This window comes from Sardina pilchardus, chromosome 12 (assembly GCF_963854185.1).
Source record: "Sardina pilchardus chromosome 12, fSarPil1.1, whole genome shotgun sequence".
In the NCBI taxonomy this organism is placed as follows: domain Eukaryota; kingdom Metazoa; phylum Chordata; class Actinopteri; order Clupeiformes; family Clupeidae; genus Sardina; species Sardina pilchardus.
In genome coordinates this window covers 9,697,516-9,717,184 of record NC_085005.1, presented here as the reverse complement: position 1 = coordinate 9,717,184, position 19,669 = coordinate 9,697,516, and the positions used below count along the sequence as shown (strand labels likewise).

General features: G+C 46.7%; 1 protein-coding gene across 1 annotated transcript in view; it reads right to left on the bottom strand.

Annotated features, from left to right (window-relative positions):
- Positions 1-4,105: 4,105 nt before the first annotated feature.
- scara5 (scavenger receptor class A, member 5 (putative)) overlaps positions 4,106-19,669 on the bottom strand; it is a 48,464-nt gene continuing 32,900 nt past the window's right edge. The window contains exons 6-9 of the mRNA XM_062550985.1: positions 18,599-18,706; positions 14,768-14,836; positions 8,398-8,586; positions 4,106-4,775 (exon numbers count right to left, since the gene is read on the bottom strand). Coding sequence (XP_062406969.1) covers positions 4,642-4,775; positions 8,398-8,586; positions 14,768-14,836; positions 18,599-18,706 — 500 coding nt within the window. The 3' untranslated portion in view covers positions 4,106-4,641. The remainder of the gene's footprint in view (positions 4,776-8,397; positions 8,587-14,767; positions 14,837-18,598; positions 18,707-19,669) is intronic.

The following is a 19,669-nucleotide window of genomic DNA, read 5'->3' as shown; positions in this document are numbered from 1 at the left end:
AAAGCTCTAACTTTGTCTCATCTGACCAAAGCACACAGTCCCAGTTGAAGGCCCAGTACTGCTCCAGACATTTGTGCTTATGATTTTGAGTGAGAAAGGTTTTTTTCCCTGCATGCCTCCCAAACAACTTGTTGGCATGTAGATAGCGCCTGATGGTTGTTTTGGAGACTTTGTGACCCCAAGATGCAACCATTTGATGCGAACAGTGAGTTTTGGAGATTTTTTTTATTTCTCTTACCATCCTCCTCACTGTGCGTGGTGGCAAAATAAATTTGCGTCCTCTTCCAGGCTTGTTTACAACCGTTCCAGTTGTTTTAAACTTCTTAACGATTCCTCTGACCATAGATATGTGCAGGTGTGCGAGTGGCTATTTTCTTATAGCCACTGCCTTACTTGTGAAGGTCGACACATATCTTCCTTGCTTGAACAGTGTGTTCCTTTGTCTTTCCCATGTTGAAGAGGCCTCTGTGTCACGTCATATTTATAGCCCAGGGAAACAGGATGTTAAGAATTACTAATTAAATGTTCCTGCATACTCTGATTGACTTTGTAAACTACTGTAGAAATGACAGAAATGACAGAAATACTTTAATTACATTTATTTCCTAGGAATTGTTAGGGGTGCCAATAATTGTGGAACAGGTGATTTTATGAAGAATAATTATTTCTCAGTCAGGGATTTTTTTCCCACCTTAAAATTCTCTTGAGTTGAAGGTTACATTTTTCTACAATTTTCAGTGTGAGAGTATGCTTCTACAATAAAAAATGTATTTATCTTAAGGCTTTTAACGCATCTTAACCAGGGGTGCCAATAATTGTGGAGGGCGCTGTATGTCTCTTGTAGCCAGTCAACACATGTTATTTCTGCCAATTGAAGACATCTGGCTTGTATACTGTTGCTCTACAACAGTTGTAGGTCTGCTGTAATAAAAGCAGCTACCTCCAACATGTATACTGTAATCAGAAAATCAGTTTGTCCAATGACCACACACACACACACACACACACACACACACACACACACACATTATTGTCCTCTGGTGGCTGGACTGCATGCTGCTCATTTGACTGGAGAAAAACAAGTTCAGTGGATCCACCCTCAGTCGTTTCGCCTGTTGCATACAAGTGCTCAGATAAGTGGAATCAATGCAATCCACTGTGTCGCTGCCTAAAACATCAGACTCAGAATGCCCTTTGGATTTCCGATTTCAAACTAACTGGCCGGCTAGATTCAGGAGGAAAGGTTTTGAAGTTACTGCCAAAGACGAGACATTTTTTTTTATTAATATTATTGTTTTTTCCCCCCTCTTTTTGAAGCCTGACTAACTGTGTGTATCATCTGAATGTATCTACCCATTTTACTCACTTTCCTCTACAACAGTGTTGGTATCAGACAAGAAGATTGAATCTGGATGCTGCTTCAACTTCTCTGTACTAAGTACTGTTACAGAAAGCCATTCATGTCCTCTGCTATAAGGATTTACAATAACTAACATTTGTACTGGGAGAAGAGAATCATATTCGTAGACACAAAGCACATTTTTACAATCAATTGCATGGAGACATCATATCTTGGTTGCTTAAATGTATTTACTTTTGACTTGTGAGCCTGTGATTTACATGTTGATATTATCAATTGCTGCTGTAAAACTAATTCAAGTAATCTGTCTGTCTACTCTATCTATCTAAACGAAGAGACAGAGGGTGAGAGTCTAATTTCCTGGTTGTTTCTATCCCACGTGCTAATTAGTACCAGTATATGGTAACACACTGTATATCTGCCGTTGATTTGCGTGCTGCTGGCCTCAGTTTCCTAAGATCACCTTGAGAGGTTCTGCCTCCCCTCCCAGAGGAAACGTGAGCCGCGGAGCCCCCCCGGCTTTGGTGCCCTGATTGGAGGCGACAGTCCGTGGGCTTTGATTCCCCTTTGTTCTCCTCGCCACTGCACGTTCCGATGATCAGTTGATGCTGCTGGAATCGTTCCCGTATCCGTCGGGCATGTGGAAGCCATCACAGGTAATTGTTCTCCGGCTGTCAGCTGAGAGGGGCGGCATTTGAGGTCTGCTTCTTTTTATAGAGCTCTTTTTCTTTAAAGTTTCTTAATGTCTGTTTTATAAAGTACATCAGGGGTCTTTGGTTACCTTGCTTTCTGTTTCGGGCAGTGACATATCGCTCAGCTTCATCAGAAGTAATGGAGGCCTTATGTTTAAACAAAAAAAATCCTTTATTTTCTCCAACAATATATAACAACAAGTATCAAATACTGTAACTGGTATTGCCTCTGAGATTGACGTAGCTTTACAGACACATAAAATATGCTTCTCTATGATGTTTATAGTTCATATACATTCATATGCAAGTAAATATGTATTTTGTGTCTTTGCATCTGAAAATGAGAAATACAGTGGACAGCTTTGACAAACAGAGAAAAATAAAAACAGGGAATATGCTTGGTAAACATTTTTTTTTTGGAGCTCTGGAAGGAACGCCATTGTGGAAGGAGACCTTCGTACGGAAGAAGGTGGAGGCCTCTCAGTGCTACTCATCGCAGAGCTGAGGCTGCCACTTCGCGTCTTCGCCACCAGAGCACCGCCTCACGGCTAATTCATACAGCACTATCGGCTCAACACAGCGCTCCCCCCACCCCCGCTAACGCTAGCTCAGTGGCTCAAGAGGCCCACGACCAGGGGACCCTGGCTATGTGTGCTTGGCGTGTGTACAGCATGATATTGGTCATAATGGTGAACTTAGGCGTCTACAGTACATAATACAAATGGCAGCGTTTTTTAGAGAACCATTAGGCCTGTGGACGTGTGTCGTAATGGTCCATTTCCAAAAGCGGGAAGTTGTTCAGTGGTCAATTTGAGATGCAGCAACACGTCTAAATAGCGAGGGTCAGCTCTGACTAATGTGCGGTTTTTTAAAACACAGCTGTGGTGGAGCCATTAAAAGCAGGTCTGTGCTGCCAACCGCTAACTACAACACAAGTTAAACAATATTGTAGATGTACATAAAAATAAACTGCTCAAGTGCTATGGTATGTTATTTATGACGGAGTAAGACTACATAATGACACACGTATCACACGTATAAAACATAAATGCATGGTTGGAAAATGTAGTAAGCAATGGCACTTTTCAGTCCAGCTGTAAATAAGAGCAATCATGTCCTTCAGAGAGAGAGAAAGAGAGAGAGAGAGAGAGAGAGAGAGAGAGAGAGAGAGAGGGAGGAAGGGAAGGAGGGAGACAACATTAATACTGAGGAGAGATTCATCGTGTGTTGTCTTTGGCCGCTTTGAAATACTGTTTGATTAAGCTCCATTGCAGCGTTGAAATACTGGGCTTAGAGAATGCCCTTGAGGGATGTACTGTGCAGGCCACACAGACAAGCTAGCTGTCCGCAGAGCGTGGCTGTGGAGGAGCATTAGTCCCATTTGTGTTTGCAGCAATAAAGCTACGTTAGCTTTTGAATGGTATCTGTTACTCTACCACAGGCTCTATTCCATATACTGTAGCTGTGGTTGATTTCAAGTACGGAAATTGCCTTGTCAGTCAAGAGTATTCAGTTTGGGGGGGGGGGGGGGGGGGTGGGGGGTGGGGGCAGAGATCCCAACTTCACGTAATTTATATAAAATCCTGCTTTCATTACGTCTTGTTACCAATTTATTGTGTCAGTCTACCTTGGGCAGTAAATTGGTGCGTTTGTGGTCAGAAATGGGGTTTCCAAACGCAAACCAAGCGTCGTTTCGTGACCACGGCACCGTTTCTCACCAAAGGGAAGTGGCATTTTTGGCAGCGCTCTACAGTACGTGACCTGGTTTAGAGGAGGGCAGGGGGAAAGCATTACGCTAGCGTTATAGAAACTGGACATAAAAAAAGACCCAGAAGTATCGTGATGTTAAAATTCACCAGTCAAGAGAAACGCACACACTCACACAGACGCACGCACGCACGCACACACACGTGCACACAGACACACACACGCACACACACACACACACACACACACACACACACACACACACACACACACACACACACACACACACACACACACACACACACACACACACACACACACGTACACACGTGCACACACACACACACACACACACACACACACACACACACACACACACACACACACACACACAGCTCTCTGAAGCTCACATCCATTAGCCATGCACGGCGCTTGTTCCCACTCGGCCCCCTTTGTGACGCTGGCTTCTATCCCCAACCGGGTCACCGTGTGTTACTGCCCATTATTTTGGTCGGATCTTCTTGGCAAGAGACTCAGGTTTTTTTGTGTTGCATTTTTTGGTTGTGCCAGCCAATGGCGACACCGACTCTGTCCAAAGACAATAGCTGACCCAGAGGTCCCCCGGCGGGGCCCTGTTGTCGGTGAACGCTTTTCTCGAAGCTGTCATATCGATTCGCGCGGCGCGGACCAGGAAGTGCGGGGCGTCTTTGATGCGCCTCGCCCTGGGCTGTCAAGTCACGCTCCTGCCACATAACAAGTTAGTTCATTCTGGCCTTTCCAAAAACACGTAGGAGGGGGGAGCAAGGCGAGGTGAGTGGAGGGGGGGGGGTTTCACGGGGCGTCGGCAGTGGTGGTGGTGGTGCAGGGGGGTGGATGCTGCTTTTAGGTGTTACACGTCACCCCCGCATCTTCCACATGGCCACAGTTGGTCCGGCCCCACCCGGAGAACTTGCACTGGTGAATGGTGTCCTCCGTGCCAACGCAGGCCACGTCGTCCATCCAAATGAGCCCGGTGCCTGTGGGACAGGGGACAGAGCACGGGAGAGGGTCAGAGGATGAGAGCCACCTTTCAGCTGCTCAAGCAGAGCGTTTACCGTACCGTGCTCGACCATGTGGTTCACATAACCATATCTCATTTTTCCACTTCCCGCCTGCCATCGCAATTTTGCACGTCATAAAAGTGACATGATTAAAAAGAGCCTATTTCAGTGATCTGCTCTCACACATTGTTGGCTAAATACCATACAAACACAACTCCTTTGGGCATTATTCATCTCTTGTCACAGTAATAGGTAGGATTTCATTTTGATGCTGAAATACAGTTCAGAGTGAATATGTGCGAGCATGCCACAATGCCAGAGAACTGGTTGAAAGGTTAGAAGTGTTTATTAGTCTCTCTCTCGTTCTCTCCCTTGGAAAGCCCTAATATGAGTCAGATATCTGGCATAGACATGAAACACATCAATGACTCTCCAAACAACCCGTTCACTCTTTCTCTTGCCGTCCTCCCTCTCTCTCTTTCTCTCTCTCTCTTTCTCTCTCTCTCTAGCATTGTCCTTCCTCTGAAATTTGTGCAGGCACCACACAGGGCAGCCAAGTACCACCCAAGAGGACCTCTGGCAGAGGGGCTCCCACTGAAAGTGTCTTTACTGCCTTTATTAATTATCTAACGCATTAGATTCTAATGAAACCACCCATCTCTCCAGTTCTCTCCCTCCTTCACACACACACACACACACACACACACACATACACACACACACACACACACACACACACACACACACAGACCTTGTTTTGAGCAAGGCCAGAAATGATTTCCAGACACGACGAAACGATCCCAGCTCTTGACAGCTTAATGAATTGGTTGTGTTCGGTCCACTGTGCAAAGCACTGTCCAAATCCTCTTTTAAGGTGCCACCATTCTTTCATGAGGCAGAATAAATCAATGGCTTTACTTTGAGCCATCTTTTTTTAGACCTCGTTATCTTTCGCAAGCATTCCAAGGATGTAAGCACTCTACTCTTAAGTTACTACTTGGGGTGTGAGGATTGAAGCTGTCTTCTTAAAAATAAAATCGATTTTTGTGCTTTTTGAGAGACTGGGTTGAGAGGCTGGTTAGGAGGTCGCTTTTCATAAGGATTCAAAAGGAGGTCACTAGCCTCTCCCCCAGTCCTAGAGCACACATTTAGGTAAAAGGGAAAGTTTCATTGGCTCTGATGGATTTTCCTGTCCTTCTAACGGCGGGGTTCCAAAGTTCAGTGACATAGATTAGAGTCATAGCTTAGGGCTGACAAATCCAAAAATGTCTAGGGGTCAAAACATGCCAGATATCATATAATGTACAGTATTGGTTTGTTTGAGAGAGTTTTGTGTGTACAGCACTTTAGACTGTAATTCATGTAACGTGAACATTCCCAAAACACACTTACAGCGTTCCGAAGTGAAAACAACCCTATGAAGAGAGCATATCAGAACATTAAGAGGACTTCATATCAATCTTGCGTATAGGCCTATGTACAAATACTCCCCATGACTGATTACAAAACATCCTGAGAGGCCTTTTCCAGGCCGTTAAGGCTAACACATGCTCCATCAGGCGTCTATCTATGCTAGCATCTCTCACTAGCTGAGAGCTTGCAGATGTGCAACGACGTTCAATCCCACCACCACCACCACCACCACTCCCAGTAGGGCTGTTAGCGGTCCGCTGCGGGTCCGAGCGTCCACACACACAGATTTGAAGAACGACCACGGAGAGCTGACCAGACCAGTCACGAGTCCAGCCCTCTGCATGAGTCATCCCCGTGTGAATGGAGGTCGAGTTGGACAGCCGCGTGCCCTGGGGGTCACTTTGGGCTCCGAGGCTGGACCGTGGATCTTTTGAGGACAACTCTGTTTTGCATGCTGCCTCAAGCAAATGTGTTTTAAAGCACAATAAGTATCCAGCGACTTTTATATAGCCGTCAAACAGCTGCAGGATATTAACACATCCCATATTTTCTGCGACGAATAAAAATCAAAAGAGGTTTTTCTTTTATAGACGGCATGTTTACCAAAAGCCATTCGCAGGATTACGTATGGCTTGTAATAACAATTTTTCAAAGATATTTGTAAATTATCATCCATGATTAATGTCACAAATCATGGCGCTCTGACACTCATGAGGTTTGCATGTGTGGAATCGAGGGTTGACTCAAAGTAGCTCGCTCACAAACATCTTCACAGCGGCGCGAAAAATGGCAGCGTTAGTGTCACGCGTTCAAACCACAGATGCTCACTTGGGTCTGAATTAGATTGAATAAACAAGATTAATGACATTTAAATTTTTAAAGTATGTTGATACAGTTTCAGCTTTCCATATTTACTTCATATTTGTTGAGGCTCAAAATAATAAATGTGATAACGTTTTAGTGATAACTTCCTTAGGAGAGCGGTGGGAAAAGCCAAGGACACACACCTGCCGAGTCCATGTTCAAATCAAATCATATTAGGTAATCATATGAGGTAAATGTTTGGAAGCACTGTTTTAAACAAAACACCAATCTTGGATAAAATATTCCTACATGATTTCACAGCAAAACAAATAACTTATGCTTATTGTTCTCAGCTCTCTCTCAATACTCGACTCTCCCAAGAATACAATGGTCTGTTTAGCAAACTGTCAAGACACTTTGACTATAACAAATCATCATATGTGGTCTTTTCTAAACAAGACATAATGTAAAGAATGTCTGTAGCTGAAAGTAGGCTAAGTTATGGCGGTGGACAACCAGATTCATGTTACCATAGAGACTGTTTGATGGCATCTGGCCTTCCTTGGCCATCCCTATAAACTCATATTCATCTCCAGAAGTGATCCAACGCAGCGGGCTGTAAAATACCTCATAAAAGCACAATGGAGAAAACAAATGGTCTCAAGCATTTCCAAGATCCATAAATGCGGACTGATCACTCTATTGGAGCTGACCTTTAGAGCTGGTCATTATGGGATGCAGACGGAGATGAAAGAGCAGACCTGCCTGCCCTGGTCAAGTCTGAGAGTTACATTACCACAGAAGCAGGAGCAATGAGGAAGACTCCAGCAATGCTGACATATTTAAGGAACAAACATTATTATTAGTTAAGTGAAATTAAATTTAACGGGTTTCCTTCCATTAGCAAACTATTCCAGCTGATTTGTATCCATGCTCCCTGTTAGATAGTGGAACTGTGTCAAACTGACCTCATCAGTTTATACTGACAGTCATTATGGAAAAAAACCTTTGAGGATCATTTGGGAGGAAAACTGAGGAGTACCCACACAATCCCCCAGACAAACAATGCAAAGACAATACAAGTGATGAAATGTATCAGTAACATGATATATTTCTTTCTGATACTACAAATGACTTTACTCTACTGTAACTGACACTAGGCAGATGGGTTGGGCCCTTGAGTCGTGGATCTGTCTGATGTTTCTATCTCCAATTCTAGGTTTTCCTTGCCCCTGTTACTCATGGGCTCTCTTTGAATGTTTAACACTCTGTAAAGCGCCATGAGACATGAGTAATGTTCTGGCGCTCTATAAGTGAAATTAAATTGAAATTGAAATTGAAATACATGTATATCAGGTGATCAAGATGTGGCCAGACTCACCCTGGCCAAAGCGTCCGGTCTTGTGGACCTCCTTGGCTCCTCGGAAGCCCAGCATCCTGCACACCACGTCCCCGTCCTTCTTGTCCCAGACGTCGTCACATATGGTGCCCCAGCGCCGCTCGTGGAATACCTCCACTCGGCCCTCGTGAAGACCGGAGCCGTTCACCAGCCTGACCAACGTCCCCTCCACTGCAACACACACACACACACACACACACACACACACACACACACACACAGAGACACACACACAGAGAAATTAGGCGAGCAGTGCACACTTTCATCCAAGGGACTTATCGTGAAAGCCCATCCCTGGGCCAATGTAGCAGTTTTCCAGTTTGAGACGTCAGCTCCTACCTCATAGGCCGAGTATGCGAGACGCCGAGACTTTTACACAGGCGTTTATAGGTTTGCTAATGTGTCCAACCGAAAGATGATTTCAAAGTTTGGATCGAGCCGGGCCTTTTCCCTGAGGAGCTTAAAAAGCATGGAGCTGGAGAGCTAAATGGGAAATAAATGTGTTGAAGTGAAAGCTAATTACTGTTAGAAGCTAAAAGGCATTTAGCATCTGAGGATCTGGATGGACTGTCCTATGGCAGGTGTCTTCTAATAACATCTGAACAAGTAACAGGTGACAGTTAAAATAAATAATCAGAGCAATTTCCTAACAGCAAGCACATCTGTGTGATGTGGTCATCACTGCAATCATTTCAAGATGGGCTTTTTACTCGGCGCCCTAAATGATAAATTATTTAATAAGTCCAATCTTTATTTCTCTCTCTCTCTCTCTCTCTCTTTCTCTCTCTCTCATTCCCACAACACAGCATAAGTGCGCAACAACATGTGATATCTATTATCTATTCATCAGGGAGCCAAGGCTTCCATCTTCCACGATCTACCTGCTTGCACTGACGTCTTGGGGAGTTGTCTGTCAGAGATTAACATCTGTCATTTGCCCTCACGTGTATCAGGTAAGAGGGAGGTGTTAATAATGACGAATGCCTTTTAGCCGGACAACGCTCCATCACTGGAGGGCTTCGGTCCGTGCCATGTGGCGATATGAATTCGCCGCGGCGTTCGACGGATAGATGTAAATCTCCGGGACGGGCCTCGGAAGAGTGCGGGAACATCCTGCAAATGCATTGCAGATGCTGGCCCACGCTTGGCCTGAGGAAGGCGGCCAATCGGGAACTGATTGGAAACACATGTCCTACTACAGACAAACAGGGACGTTTCCCGCTCACTCTCTCTCTCTCTCTCTTTCTCTCTCTCTCACCCTCCTTCTCGTTCTCTCTCTCCCTCTCGTCAGAGATTACCCCAGTTACAGCCCAGGGAGTGAAAATCTGTGCTGTGAAAAGGGGGCTCAGGAGTGGTTTGTTTGTGCATGTGTGAGTGTGTACGCGTGTGGGTGTGTGTGTGTGTATGTGCATGCTTGTGCATGTCAATTAGTGTTTACGTCTGCAGTGTAAGACTGAGTGTGTACGTGCTTGTATGTCCCTCTGTGTGTGTGTGTGTGTGGGCAGGCATGTGTATGCATGCGTGTGTTTCATCATCTCGCACGGTCAAGGACGGGACTGAAATCGTACAGCTGACAGCTACAGGCCTGTGTGACTAACGGGCTGCATTCGTGCAGGGCTTAGGCTGTTCGTGCGGAATCACTGACATGAAATATTTCATTCAGGAAATTCGCCTTCACGAGCTGCATATGGAATCAAGCCTGACCGCTTTACCTATTCTTGAAACGTGCACAAGGTTACCGTGTCGTGCGGATATTACCTTGAGCGGGGTTAGAAAAAAACAGGTCAACACAATACTGTACACTTGGACGTGCTAAACAGCGTGCTGACCTGCTTTAGTGCTGGGCCTAACCCCAACGCTCACAAACGTTCTTTCCTGTGACCAGTCAAACAAATCAGCCATTTGATATGGAATCCGAAAAACGACTTTAGAAAAAGAAGGGAAATGAGATTTGTAAGTAAATACTTGACGAAGACCGATTGGCCACAAACTTCACGTTCAGCCAATGCAATGGCTTAAGCACAATGTAGGGCCTACTCATATCCCACAAACCAGTTTATCAACTGCCAACCCAGCCTCCAAGGAAGGTTGTAATTTGTACAGCATCAAGCTCCTGATGGACTACTTACAGTAACTCTATAACTTTACCGCCTATCTCCATTTTCTCCCGGGAAAAAAATGGTATGGTTTACATTAAGGCCGCATGGTTGAACGTCCATGTCAAAGAGCCGAGCACGGAGTGTGTAATGTGTCTCCTGGTATCTCTGGCCCCTGTGGGTCACTCCCACGGGGACCAGCCTGTGTGTGTGTGTGTGTGTGTGTGTGTGTGTGTGTGTGTGTGTGTGTGTGTGTGTGTGTGTGTGTGTGTGTGTGCGTGCGTGTGTGTGTGTGTGTGATGTTTCGGCTCCTTAAGATGTGTATCAGTGGGCTGGGCGTGCTAGTACTCCATTAGTGGACACTGCAGGGGCCCAGGTGCGGGGCCGAGTCCCTCTGTGTGTGCGTATTTGTACTGGACCGTGTTCGCATCGGATGCATCTGGCCTGTTACAAGGACGGCTTGAGCGGAGGAGTGCTGGCCTACACTGTCGTGTTTGTGTGGTCCGCCCCCCCACCCCACACACACACACACACACACACACACACCCTGTCCGCCTCTTTCGTACGGCAAACTGTTCCCACGGCTGCAAATCTAATGCAAAAACATACACCTCCCCCACACCATGTGGCCCAGGGCATGCTGGGTAGCGCGGCCAGGAGGAAATGCCTCACGTGTGCGCGGTGTCACTCTATACTCCCCTTGTCACACACACGAGTGTGATATCCAAGCCCAGAGAGCACGTTCTGTGTATCCTCAGAGGTCTCTGCATTAGCTTATTGGTTCACATGACGTTGTGAGGAGTGGAAGTTGAGCAATCCGCCCGGACATCTTAGTTGATGTTGATCATCTAGGACAGAGTGCTTTGCACTCGCACACGGAGATTTAATACTGTACGTCAACTCTTATCTAGATGTATGTGTTGCTGATAATATCAATAGCTAACAAGCACATCCAGAGCACTAGTGAAGCTGACAGATGCACTTTGTCAAAAGGACGTTTCTTACCAGGGGGATGAATACTGTAGATCAAGAATATTGGAAGTCCCGAGCTTGTTGGAATGGCCAAGTTAACCCTGTTTTTTGTGGAGTGCTAACCCAACAAAACATGTTTTTGCGGGTGAAGACCATTTTAAAGCCAGCAAATTCCTGCGTGCAACTTAACCGAATCCGACTAATTGTCCAGACAAAGCAATGAAAAGCAGAAATCGAGAAACGTTCCAAAAAGCCCCGGTGATGTCACCTCTCCCGTTTCACAACTCCCAAATGTGTGAGATTTTCTTAAGAGCGGGGGCCAACGCTCTCCCTCCCTTGGGAGAAGGCTTGGTAAACCAGCGCTGTCAATACCTTGCAAAACACTCCCATGTTCATCTCAGCATTTGGCAGACAGATTGAGGTGAAATGGCCCACATTTCAGAGTCAGCAAAAAAAAAGGCAAGAGCTGTCTTAGTCAGAGGACGAAAGACTCCCCGATGTTTTCTGTTTGGGGTTCAAGTGTGAATAACAGCAGCGCGTGGATCTGTCTCAAAAGTGTACCAGTAAGTGCACACCCACCACATACGGTAACACGGCCGCTTTGCTGAACTGAAGCGCGTGACTGCTTTGGAGGCGAATGTCAAACCAGTTGTGCAACAGTTTTTGGCCGGGTTTCCCAGATTTGTTAAGAAGCTCTTAAGTGCTAAGAACTTCTTAGGAGCGTTCTTAGAATGTTCTTAGAGCGCTCCTAAGAAGTTCTTAGCACTTAAGAGCTTCTTAAGGAATCTGGGAAGCCCGGCCTTTGTCTTTTTTTGTTGGCTCAAAATATTTTTTCTTCTTCTCTTTGCACTGACTGTCATACGAGGTGTTTAAGCGCCTTCACTCCAAACCAGACGTACTGTACATCCCCTACTCCTCACCTTCACACATGCGAGTGTGTGAGGAGTGTGCGCGGAGTGTGTGAGACAGGGTGTGGAAATACACAGCTTAGGCCTGGTGCTCCACTCTGACCCCCCGATTACACACTGGTTCAGACCGAAGGCAACGAGCCCTCGGGGATGGACAATGTGGAGGTGTCGGAGGCGATGGACACGTTTGTGGACGCTACCCACAGAGGTCTGCATGGGCATGGCACCGTATAGCTGAGCATTATTCTGTATGTGGCATCCCTCATGTCTACCAGAATGAGAGAGAGAGAGAGAGAGAGAGTTGAGAGAAGGAGAGGAAGAGAGAGAGGGAAAGAGAGAGAGAGGGAGAAAGAGAGTCTGAGTTGGGTCAGAATGAGAGAGAGAGACAGAGAGAGAGAGAGACAGGGAGAGAGAGAGATAGAGAGTGGGAGAGAGCATGAGAGAGAGAGAGACAGGAGATCCCCTGTGTGATGTAATCAACGTCAGACAAGGACAGACACAATGATGAATGGACTCGGCAGACAGTCGGTCACGACAGCGCAGTGGCGACAGAGCATGGCGACCTACATCAAGGCGGTTGGACCGTGAAATCCCTGCGCGGCATCCCACAAACCTCATTCATTTACATGAGCCTCTTCACACTTATGGAACCAATTTCACATGAGAGAGAGAGAGAGAGAGAGAGAAAACTCCACAGCAAAACAAAACAAAAGGAAAAAAGACCCCACCCTCCTCAATCCTCTTAATTGAGTGGGCCTCTCAGTCCCAGCCCACGGCTTCTCCCCACGCACCTCCGTAAAGGGCAAAATCCGTTTCAGATGTTCGGAGCTGTCACTTTGACAGAGGCCCATTCCAACTCTCATCAGGCCCCGAAATGAGCTCTAATGATGTCATCGAGAAAAAATAATATTTCCCGCTCGGGGGGAGAGAAAAAAACGGCGGTTTTGGGTTTGTTTTCTTTCCTTGCCTGAAAGTACATTGTGGTTTTATTGAAATGGCGTACCTGCCAGAGGGTAGGCTAGTGTGGCACTGAACACTTTTTTGATTTCACAAAAAAGAAACACTCCCTGCACAAACACTGCACTGAGTGGCTCTTAGCACACATTTGTGGAAAGTGATGATCTCAAACTTTAATCAGTGTTCCACGCGACCACTAAGCCTTCCCCCATTAGACGTTGAGAACTCAGAGAAAAACCTCAAAAGCCTCCAACATGGCCGCCGCAGCAGCACATGATCGAGGAGCCGTGCGAAGGCCAGAGCAGAGGCCGAGGGAAGAGGGGGGAAAGGTGCCTGATCCACTGTCGAACCTCAAACGTGCGCTTGGAGCCCGTCATGTTTTTACAAAGGGCCTGGAGGCGCAGCTTTTTACTCGGTCGTAAAGTCACTAGACTGAAATGTACAGGTGATTTGCCTCTTGTTTTGCTTTTGAAATTTACTGGGAGGCTGGACGGAACCGCTCACATCGTGGCCAAGATGAACCGATTCCAAAAGGCAATAGCTCATCCAAGAGGAAACTAATGGTGTTTTGTTTTGCATCTGTAAATGTTTTGGAGGTATTCGCAGACACGACTCTGATAGAACACATGACACAGCAGGCTTATGGGTGTAGTGAGACCCACATTCAGAATTTTTATATCAGCAGTTGCATTCCATCCCATTTTTGTGAACTTTTAAAAGAAAAGACACATTATACAACAACAATGATTAGTGCCTTCTGGGTTGTTTTGTTCAAGATCTTTCAATCTGTTCCTAGAGCGTTTCCAATGGAAATGTTCAAAAACCAACACAGCATGTTGAAAATAAAAATGAATCAAACTACAGCGTAATGTTAGCCTGGCTAGAGCCTATCACTTCTCAAATGAGACGTGGTCTGGCAACCAGACGTTCCTTTTCTCGTTTTTGAAAAAAATGCCCAGATCCGATCATTGGGCGCCTCAGATATCAAATGTGTCTGTGCATAGCTCATCATCGTCTTGCTTTCCCCCCTGTTCTGTGATTGGTCCCCTATCTCAGGCAAACATTAGGGCGGTGGTTTCTATTTTTAATGCTTGTTTGTCCCCAAGATACAATTACACCAATGTTGTTAACGGTACCACCTGAAAATGCCTCAGAAGTACACCTTGATGGATAATGATTCAAATTTCATATATGCTACAACATTCAAATGTACAGTACTTACAGTGGCCGCGTTTCCCAGATTCGTTAAGAAGCTCTTAAGTGCTAAGAACTTCTTAGGAGCGTTCTTAGAATGTTCTTAGAGCGCTCCTAAGAAGTTCTTAGCGCTTAAGAGCTTCTTCACGAATCTGGGAAACGCGGCCAGTGACGCTCTCACACAAGGAGTAAACATGATGAAGGATGATGAAATTGGAGTCGTACCTGTTCTCTCCCCGGCTCTGTCGCCGCGGTCTCCTTTGTCTCCTTTGGGCCCCCTCTCTCCCCTCTGACCTGTGAAGGACGGAAGGAAAAACACTATCAGCACGGCAGGCCAGACGACAGACGGCGGAGAACGAACGGCCACGCACCACTGGATGGAACAACACGAGGACCGCAGCAGCAGCACCACCACCTCACACCTTGACATACCACACCCTTGGGGTCTCGCAGGGGGAACTTGCAAGGGTGTGGGGTGGAGAATTAAAGGCAACCCTCTGTGGGGGTCTGTGGTTTTTAACCGACTGGCAATGATGGTATAGCGACAGCAAAGAAACAGGTGGGTCTAACCACTGGTTTTACAGGATATAATAGCTCCAAAATGAAGCCCTTCCTCTTGAGAGAACAAAGTGAGATCGACCAGACTACTGTCGATCCTATTATTATGCATTAACCTACATCTTTATATACTATTCATGCTCTCTAATCTGCAAGATGTGTAGAACTGAACCAGATTGGCCACACTTGAGAAAATAGTATTTTTACGGTCTAAACTGGTACTTCTGGTTTCAAAGCAGGACAATTCTATATATTCTGAGCACATTGGAAGAGTAAAGTTAGGCGCTGTGAAGCTTACATATGTCTGAAATCTGATATTAATTATAGTGTGTTTCTCTGTCACAGAAACTTAGACTTGCAGAGTCTTATGTTTATTTACTGTTGTTCAGCTTACTGCTTGAAGTGGGTCCTCCATCTGAAAGCTGTTTAGTGCATTTCGTGAAGCAACATTCGCAAATGTCAGTTTCAATGCACTAATTTAATACTTTACTGAAACACGGGGGAATATGGAGTCCAAGAAACCACATGCTTACAAAAACTACTGTTATGCTCTTTTGCATATCCATGATGTCATCAAACAGGGTTCAGCTCATGAAATCAAATAGTGGCCTGTTCTACTTATTTGCCTGAAAGTCATCTCTACGTAAGACTTCCCACAGAATGGACAGTGATGTTTATACACCAGTGACCCAGCATAATATTACGGTACATTAGCCTTATAAACACAGCCATAATGAAAATGTCTTGTTTATTGGAAATCCCCTTTAAGTAAAGGTCATGGAAAATATAGTTCAGAGTCGGGGTAACTGTGGGGTCCTACAATGTGAAAACAGGGGGCCCGTACAAAACTGCATTCATAGCTTTGTTGAACCTTTACTTTTAACTTTCTGCATTGCGTTCTGTTTTTACTTACAGTTTTAGACAGCAGCCCAACTTTTTTTCGAAACCGGGTTGTACACATCATGCATTTCAGATGTTATATTGAATCACTTGACGACAATGATGACAGTCTTGTATTGTTTGTGGATGAGGTCATAGCTTATCCTTAACGGTTGAGAAAATTCATAACTTTTTCATTTCTGGTAACTCGGCCTACGTGAAACACATCCATTGTGTTTAGCTGCACAAAAAATGGCAAAAAAAACCCCCATCTCAAATAAAAGGGTAAATCTATTTATTCTGCGAAATGGGGTGTCGTGGTTTATTCTAAGGCATGCACACACACACACACACACACACACACACACACACCATCACCACCACCACCACCGCCACGCAGCCAGTGGGAGCAACAGTAGTAGCTCTGCCGCCTGGACCAGCTCCAACCGGGGCCCACACCCTGGCAGCACGCCTCCATCACACCCTGACAGATAGCTCCAGACCACATCAGTGGCCTCCGCGCCGCCCCTGGGGGCCCTCACATCTGCTACTGCGCTAAGGCTACGTACATAAAGGGATTTCGCCCCCCCAAAACAACAAGGAAGTCGTTATTGTGCGTTAGCTGTGGGCTTTTACGGCGTCCTCTCCCTCTTCCAGAAAATCACAGGACAGTATCCAGGGACAGTGGCACCCAAACGTGACCACTAAATGGCGTCTGGTCGGGTTTCTTGGGCTGACCACATCCGCAGGCCCACAAAAAAAAAAAAAACCTGCCTCGCACCAGCTGGGATATTCTGAGATGGCAGTGGCCATGACGGCCAGGCCTGGACCCTTCGTAAGCGAGAGAGCGGGAGCAGGGAGTGGACGAGCTTATTCGGAGGTGCTAGTTACAAGCCTCTCAAGGTCTCTCAAGTTCCCCTCATTGGTCTCCCAAGCAACTCTCTCGCTCTCTCTTTTCTGTTTTTTTCCCCTTTTACAACAGAGCAGCATGTCTTTGTTGTTGTAAGTCCTATTTGCTTAACCCCCCTCCATCCCCATTTCAATGTGTTTAGGGTCTCAGGGAGTGCATTGTCCAGGGCTGGACAACTGCGAGACTGGGCAGTGTCTCCGTGCAGGCTTATTGTTATTGGCTTGCTGGAGTTTGGAGAAAGTTGGACGCGGGACAGTTGGGCCAAACCAAGCAGAGCCCCAACAGCTGCTTGTTTAGCAAACTCAAGGTCTGTGAAAACAGAATGGGTCTATTGTTGAGGGTCATGTCCTATGATGCTCCTATGTGTGTGTGTGTGTGTGTGTGTGTGTGTGTATTTGTGTGTGTGTGTGTGTGTGAGTGAGTGAGTGTGAGGGAGAGATATGGAGAGAGAGAGAGAGAAATTCAGAAAGAAGGAAGGAAAGAAGGAAAGAAAGAAAGAGAGAACGAGAGTCTGGGGTATTGGGAGTATTGGATGACAAAAAAAAACTCGACTTGTGTTCCAATAAACACCCTTGCTTGAATTCCCGAGCCGCCCGTGTGCCGTTGGAACGGGGATGTGTTGTTGTTGAGGGGTGGGCCCGTGGCTCGGAGGGTCAGCCAGGAGGATGGAGCTCCAAGGATCACCGCGAGCGTGTCCAGGGAAGCAAGACAAACTAGGGCTATTGCACACCAGGGATGAGGTGCAAAAACCACGGGGAAATCGTACCTTGCCAGGCGTCCAAGTGTGTTGAGGAAATGTCCGTTAACCTTTACAGCGCTGGTTGACGAACGGGCTCGGTCAGCGATTTGGTGACGCAAATAAAATAGATGTTCGCAGAAATTCACAGGGGCGATATCGGCACGTTATGTGCATGATACTCTCGACTCACGTGTGTGAGTTAAATTCCCAACATGTGTAAAGGTCTTGGACATTAGTCACGGGGAGTCAGAGAGAGAGAGAGAGAGGGGGAAGGAGAGAGGAAATGATGGAGAGAGCTATGAGAGGGTGAGAGAGAGGGAGAGAGGCAGAGATAGAATGAGCTATGAGAGGAAGAGAGGGAAGGAGAGAGGCAGAGATAGAGAGAGCTATGAGAGGAGGAGAGAGGGAAGGAGAGAGACAGCAATAGAATGAGCTACGAGAGGGAGGGAGGTAGAGAGGCCATGATGGATAGAGCTATGAGAGGGAGAGAGGGAGGGAGAGGTGCATTGAGAGGGAGGCAAGGAGAGAGGCTGTGATGGAGAGATCTGGGAACGAGTAGATGTGGGCTGTAAAACAGGGAGCATGGACAGTGGACAGCATAGTGGGAGGAAGACATGGAGCTAGAGCGAGGAAGCCTGGACGCCATTTGTCTGTCAGACGGCGGGCTCCTCAGGCGACTGGTCCGGTGGGGGGGGGCCTCTGGTCGGTTGGCGCCCAAGACAGGCGCCGAAAACGGACACGGGGGCAGCAGCCTGGGACCCCTCTGGAGCCTCGGGTGAGCGACGGCCGCACACGGCCCGGAGGGCTCAGGGGCCCCTGTCCCCCCGTGACAAAAGAGTTTGACTTGTGTGTGTTTGTGTATCTGTGTGTGTGTGTGTGTGTGTGTGTGTGTGTGTCTGTGTGTGTGTGTGTGCGTGTGTGTGTGTGTGTGTGTGTGTGTGTGTGTGTGTAGGGTTCACATCAGACGTACCTTTGGGCCCCTCCAGCCCCATATCTCCTTTCTGGCCGTCGACGCCGTCCAGGCCACCGGCTCCCTTCAGCCCGCGGGGACCCTGGATGCCCTTCTCTCCCTCCACGCCTGACAAGAAACACAGACACGCACGCCATGGGGATTGGCCTTCCAACAGCCCCTCTCACTCAGACACACGGCCAAGGGGGGGGAGGGAGGAAATCTGGCATCGATTTACCGCAATGAAAACATTTTCTACCTTATCAGGAATTTGGGAGTGGAGCACTGTTCTCATGCAAGTGCACTGTCAGATGCACCCCTCCCTCCCCTCCCCAACTCCACCCTGTCCCCCCTCCCCTCTCCTCCCCTCCAAGACACTGTGAAAAAGAGACAGTGGGAGTTCCTCTGCTTCCTTCCTCAGTGTGTGTGTGTGTAGACGGGAAGCTTGTCGGGATCTTCAGATGCTTTGTCATCAGCAGATAAAGCGCCCTCGCGGGACGCTATATACGACAGGTCAAGTGTGCTAAGGTGAACCCATACATATAGTGCGCCGTGCCCATAAGCAGATGTGTGTGTGTGATGTACAGATCCTTATGGCAGGCCACTGAGGGGTCAAGTGCAATAGAGGTGGGAGAGGGTCCTTGGGAGCAGAAAGGCCCATGCAGTGTGAGTCAGTTAGCTGGACCCTGTGTTGTACTGGGAGGCTGACTGTCAGGGGTAACCTGTAGCCTACGCACAATCAATCATTGTAAGACAAGAAAACACGGTCTTTACTCGTCATACTTGAGTAGCGAATGAAAATATGGTCTTGTGATACTTGTGTAACAAATACAAACTATGCTCTTGTGATACTTGTGTAATGAATAAAAACATGTTCACATGATACTTGTGTAACAAATAAAAACATGCTCTTGTGATACGTGTGCAACAAATAAAAACATAGTCTTGTGATACATGTGGATACTTGTGCAACGAATAAAAACATGCTCTTGTGATACTTGTGGATACTTGTGTAACGAATAAAAAACATGCTCTTGTGAAATTGGATGCAAATGTACGTCCTTGGACAGAAAAGACAAGCATACTGTACAG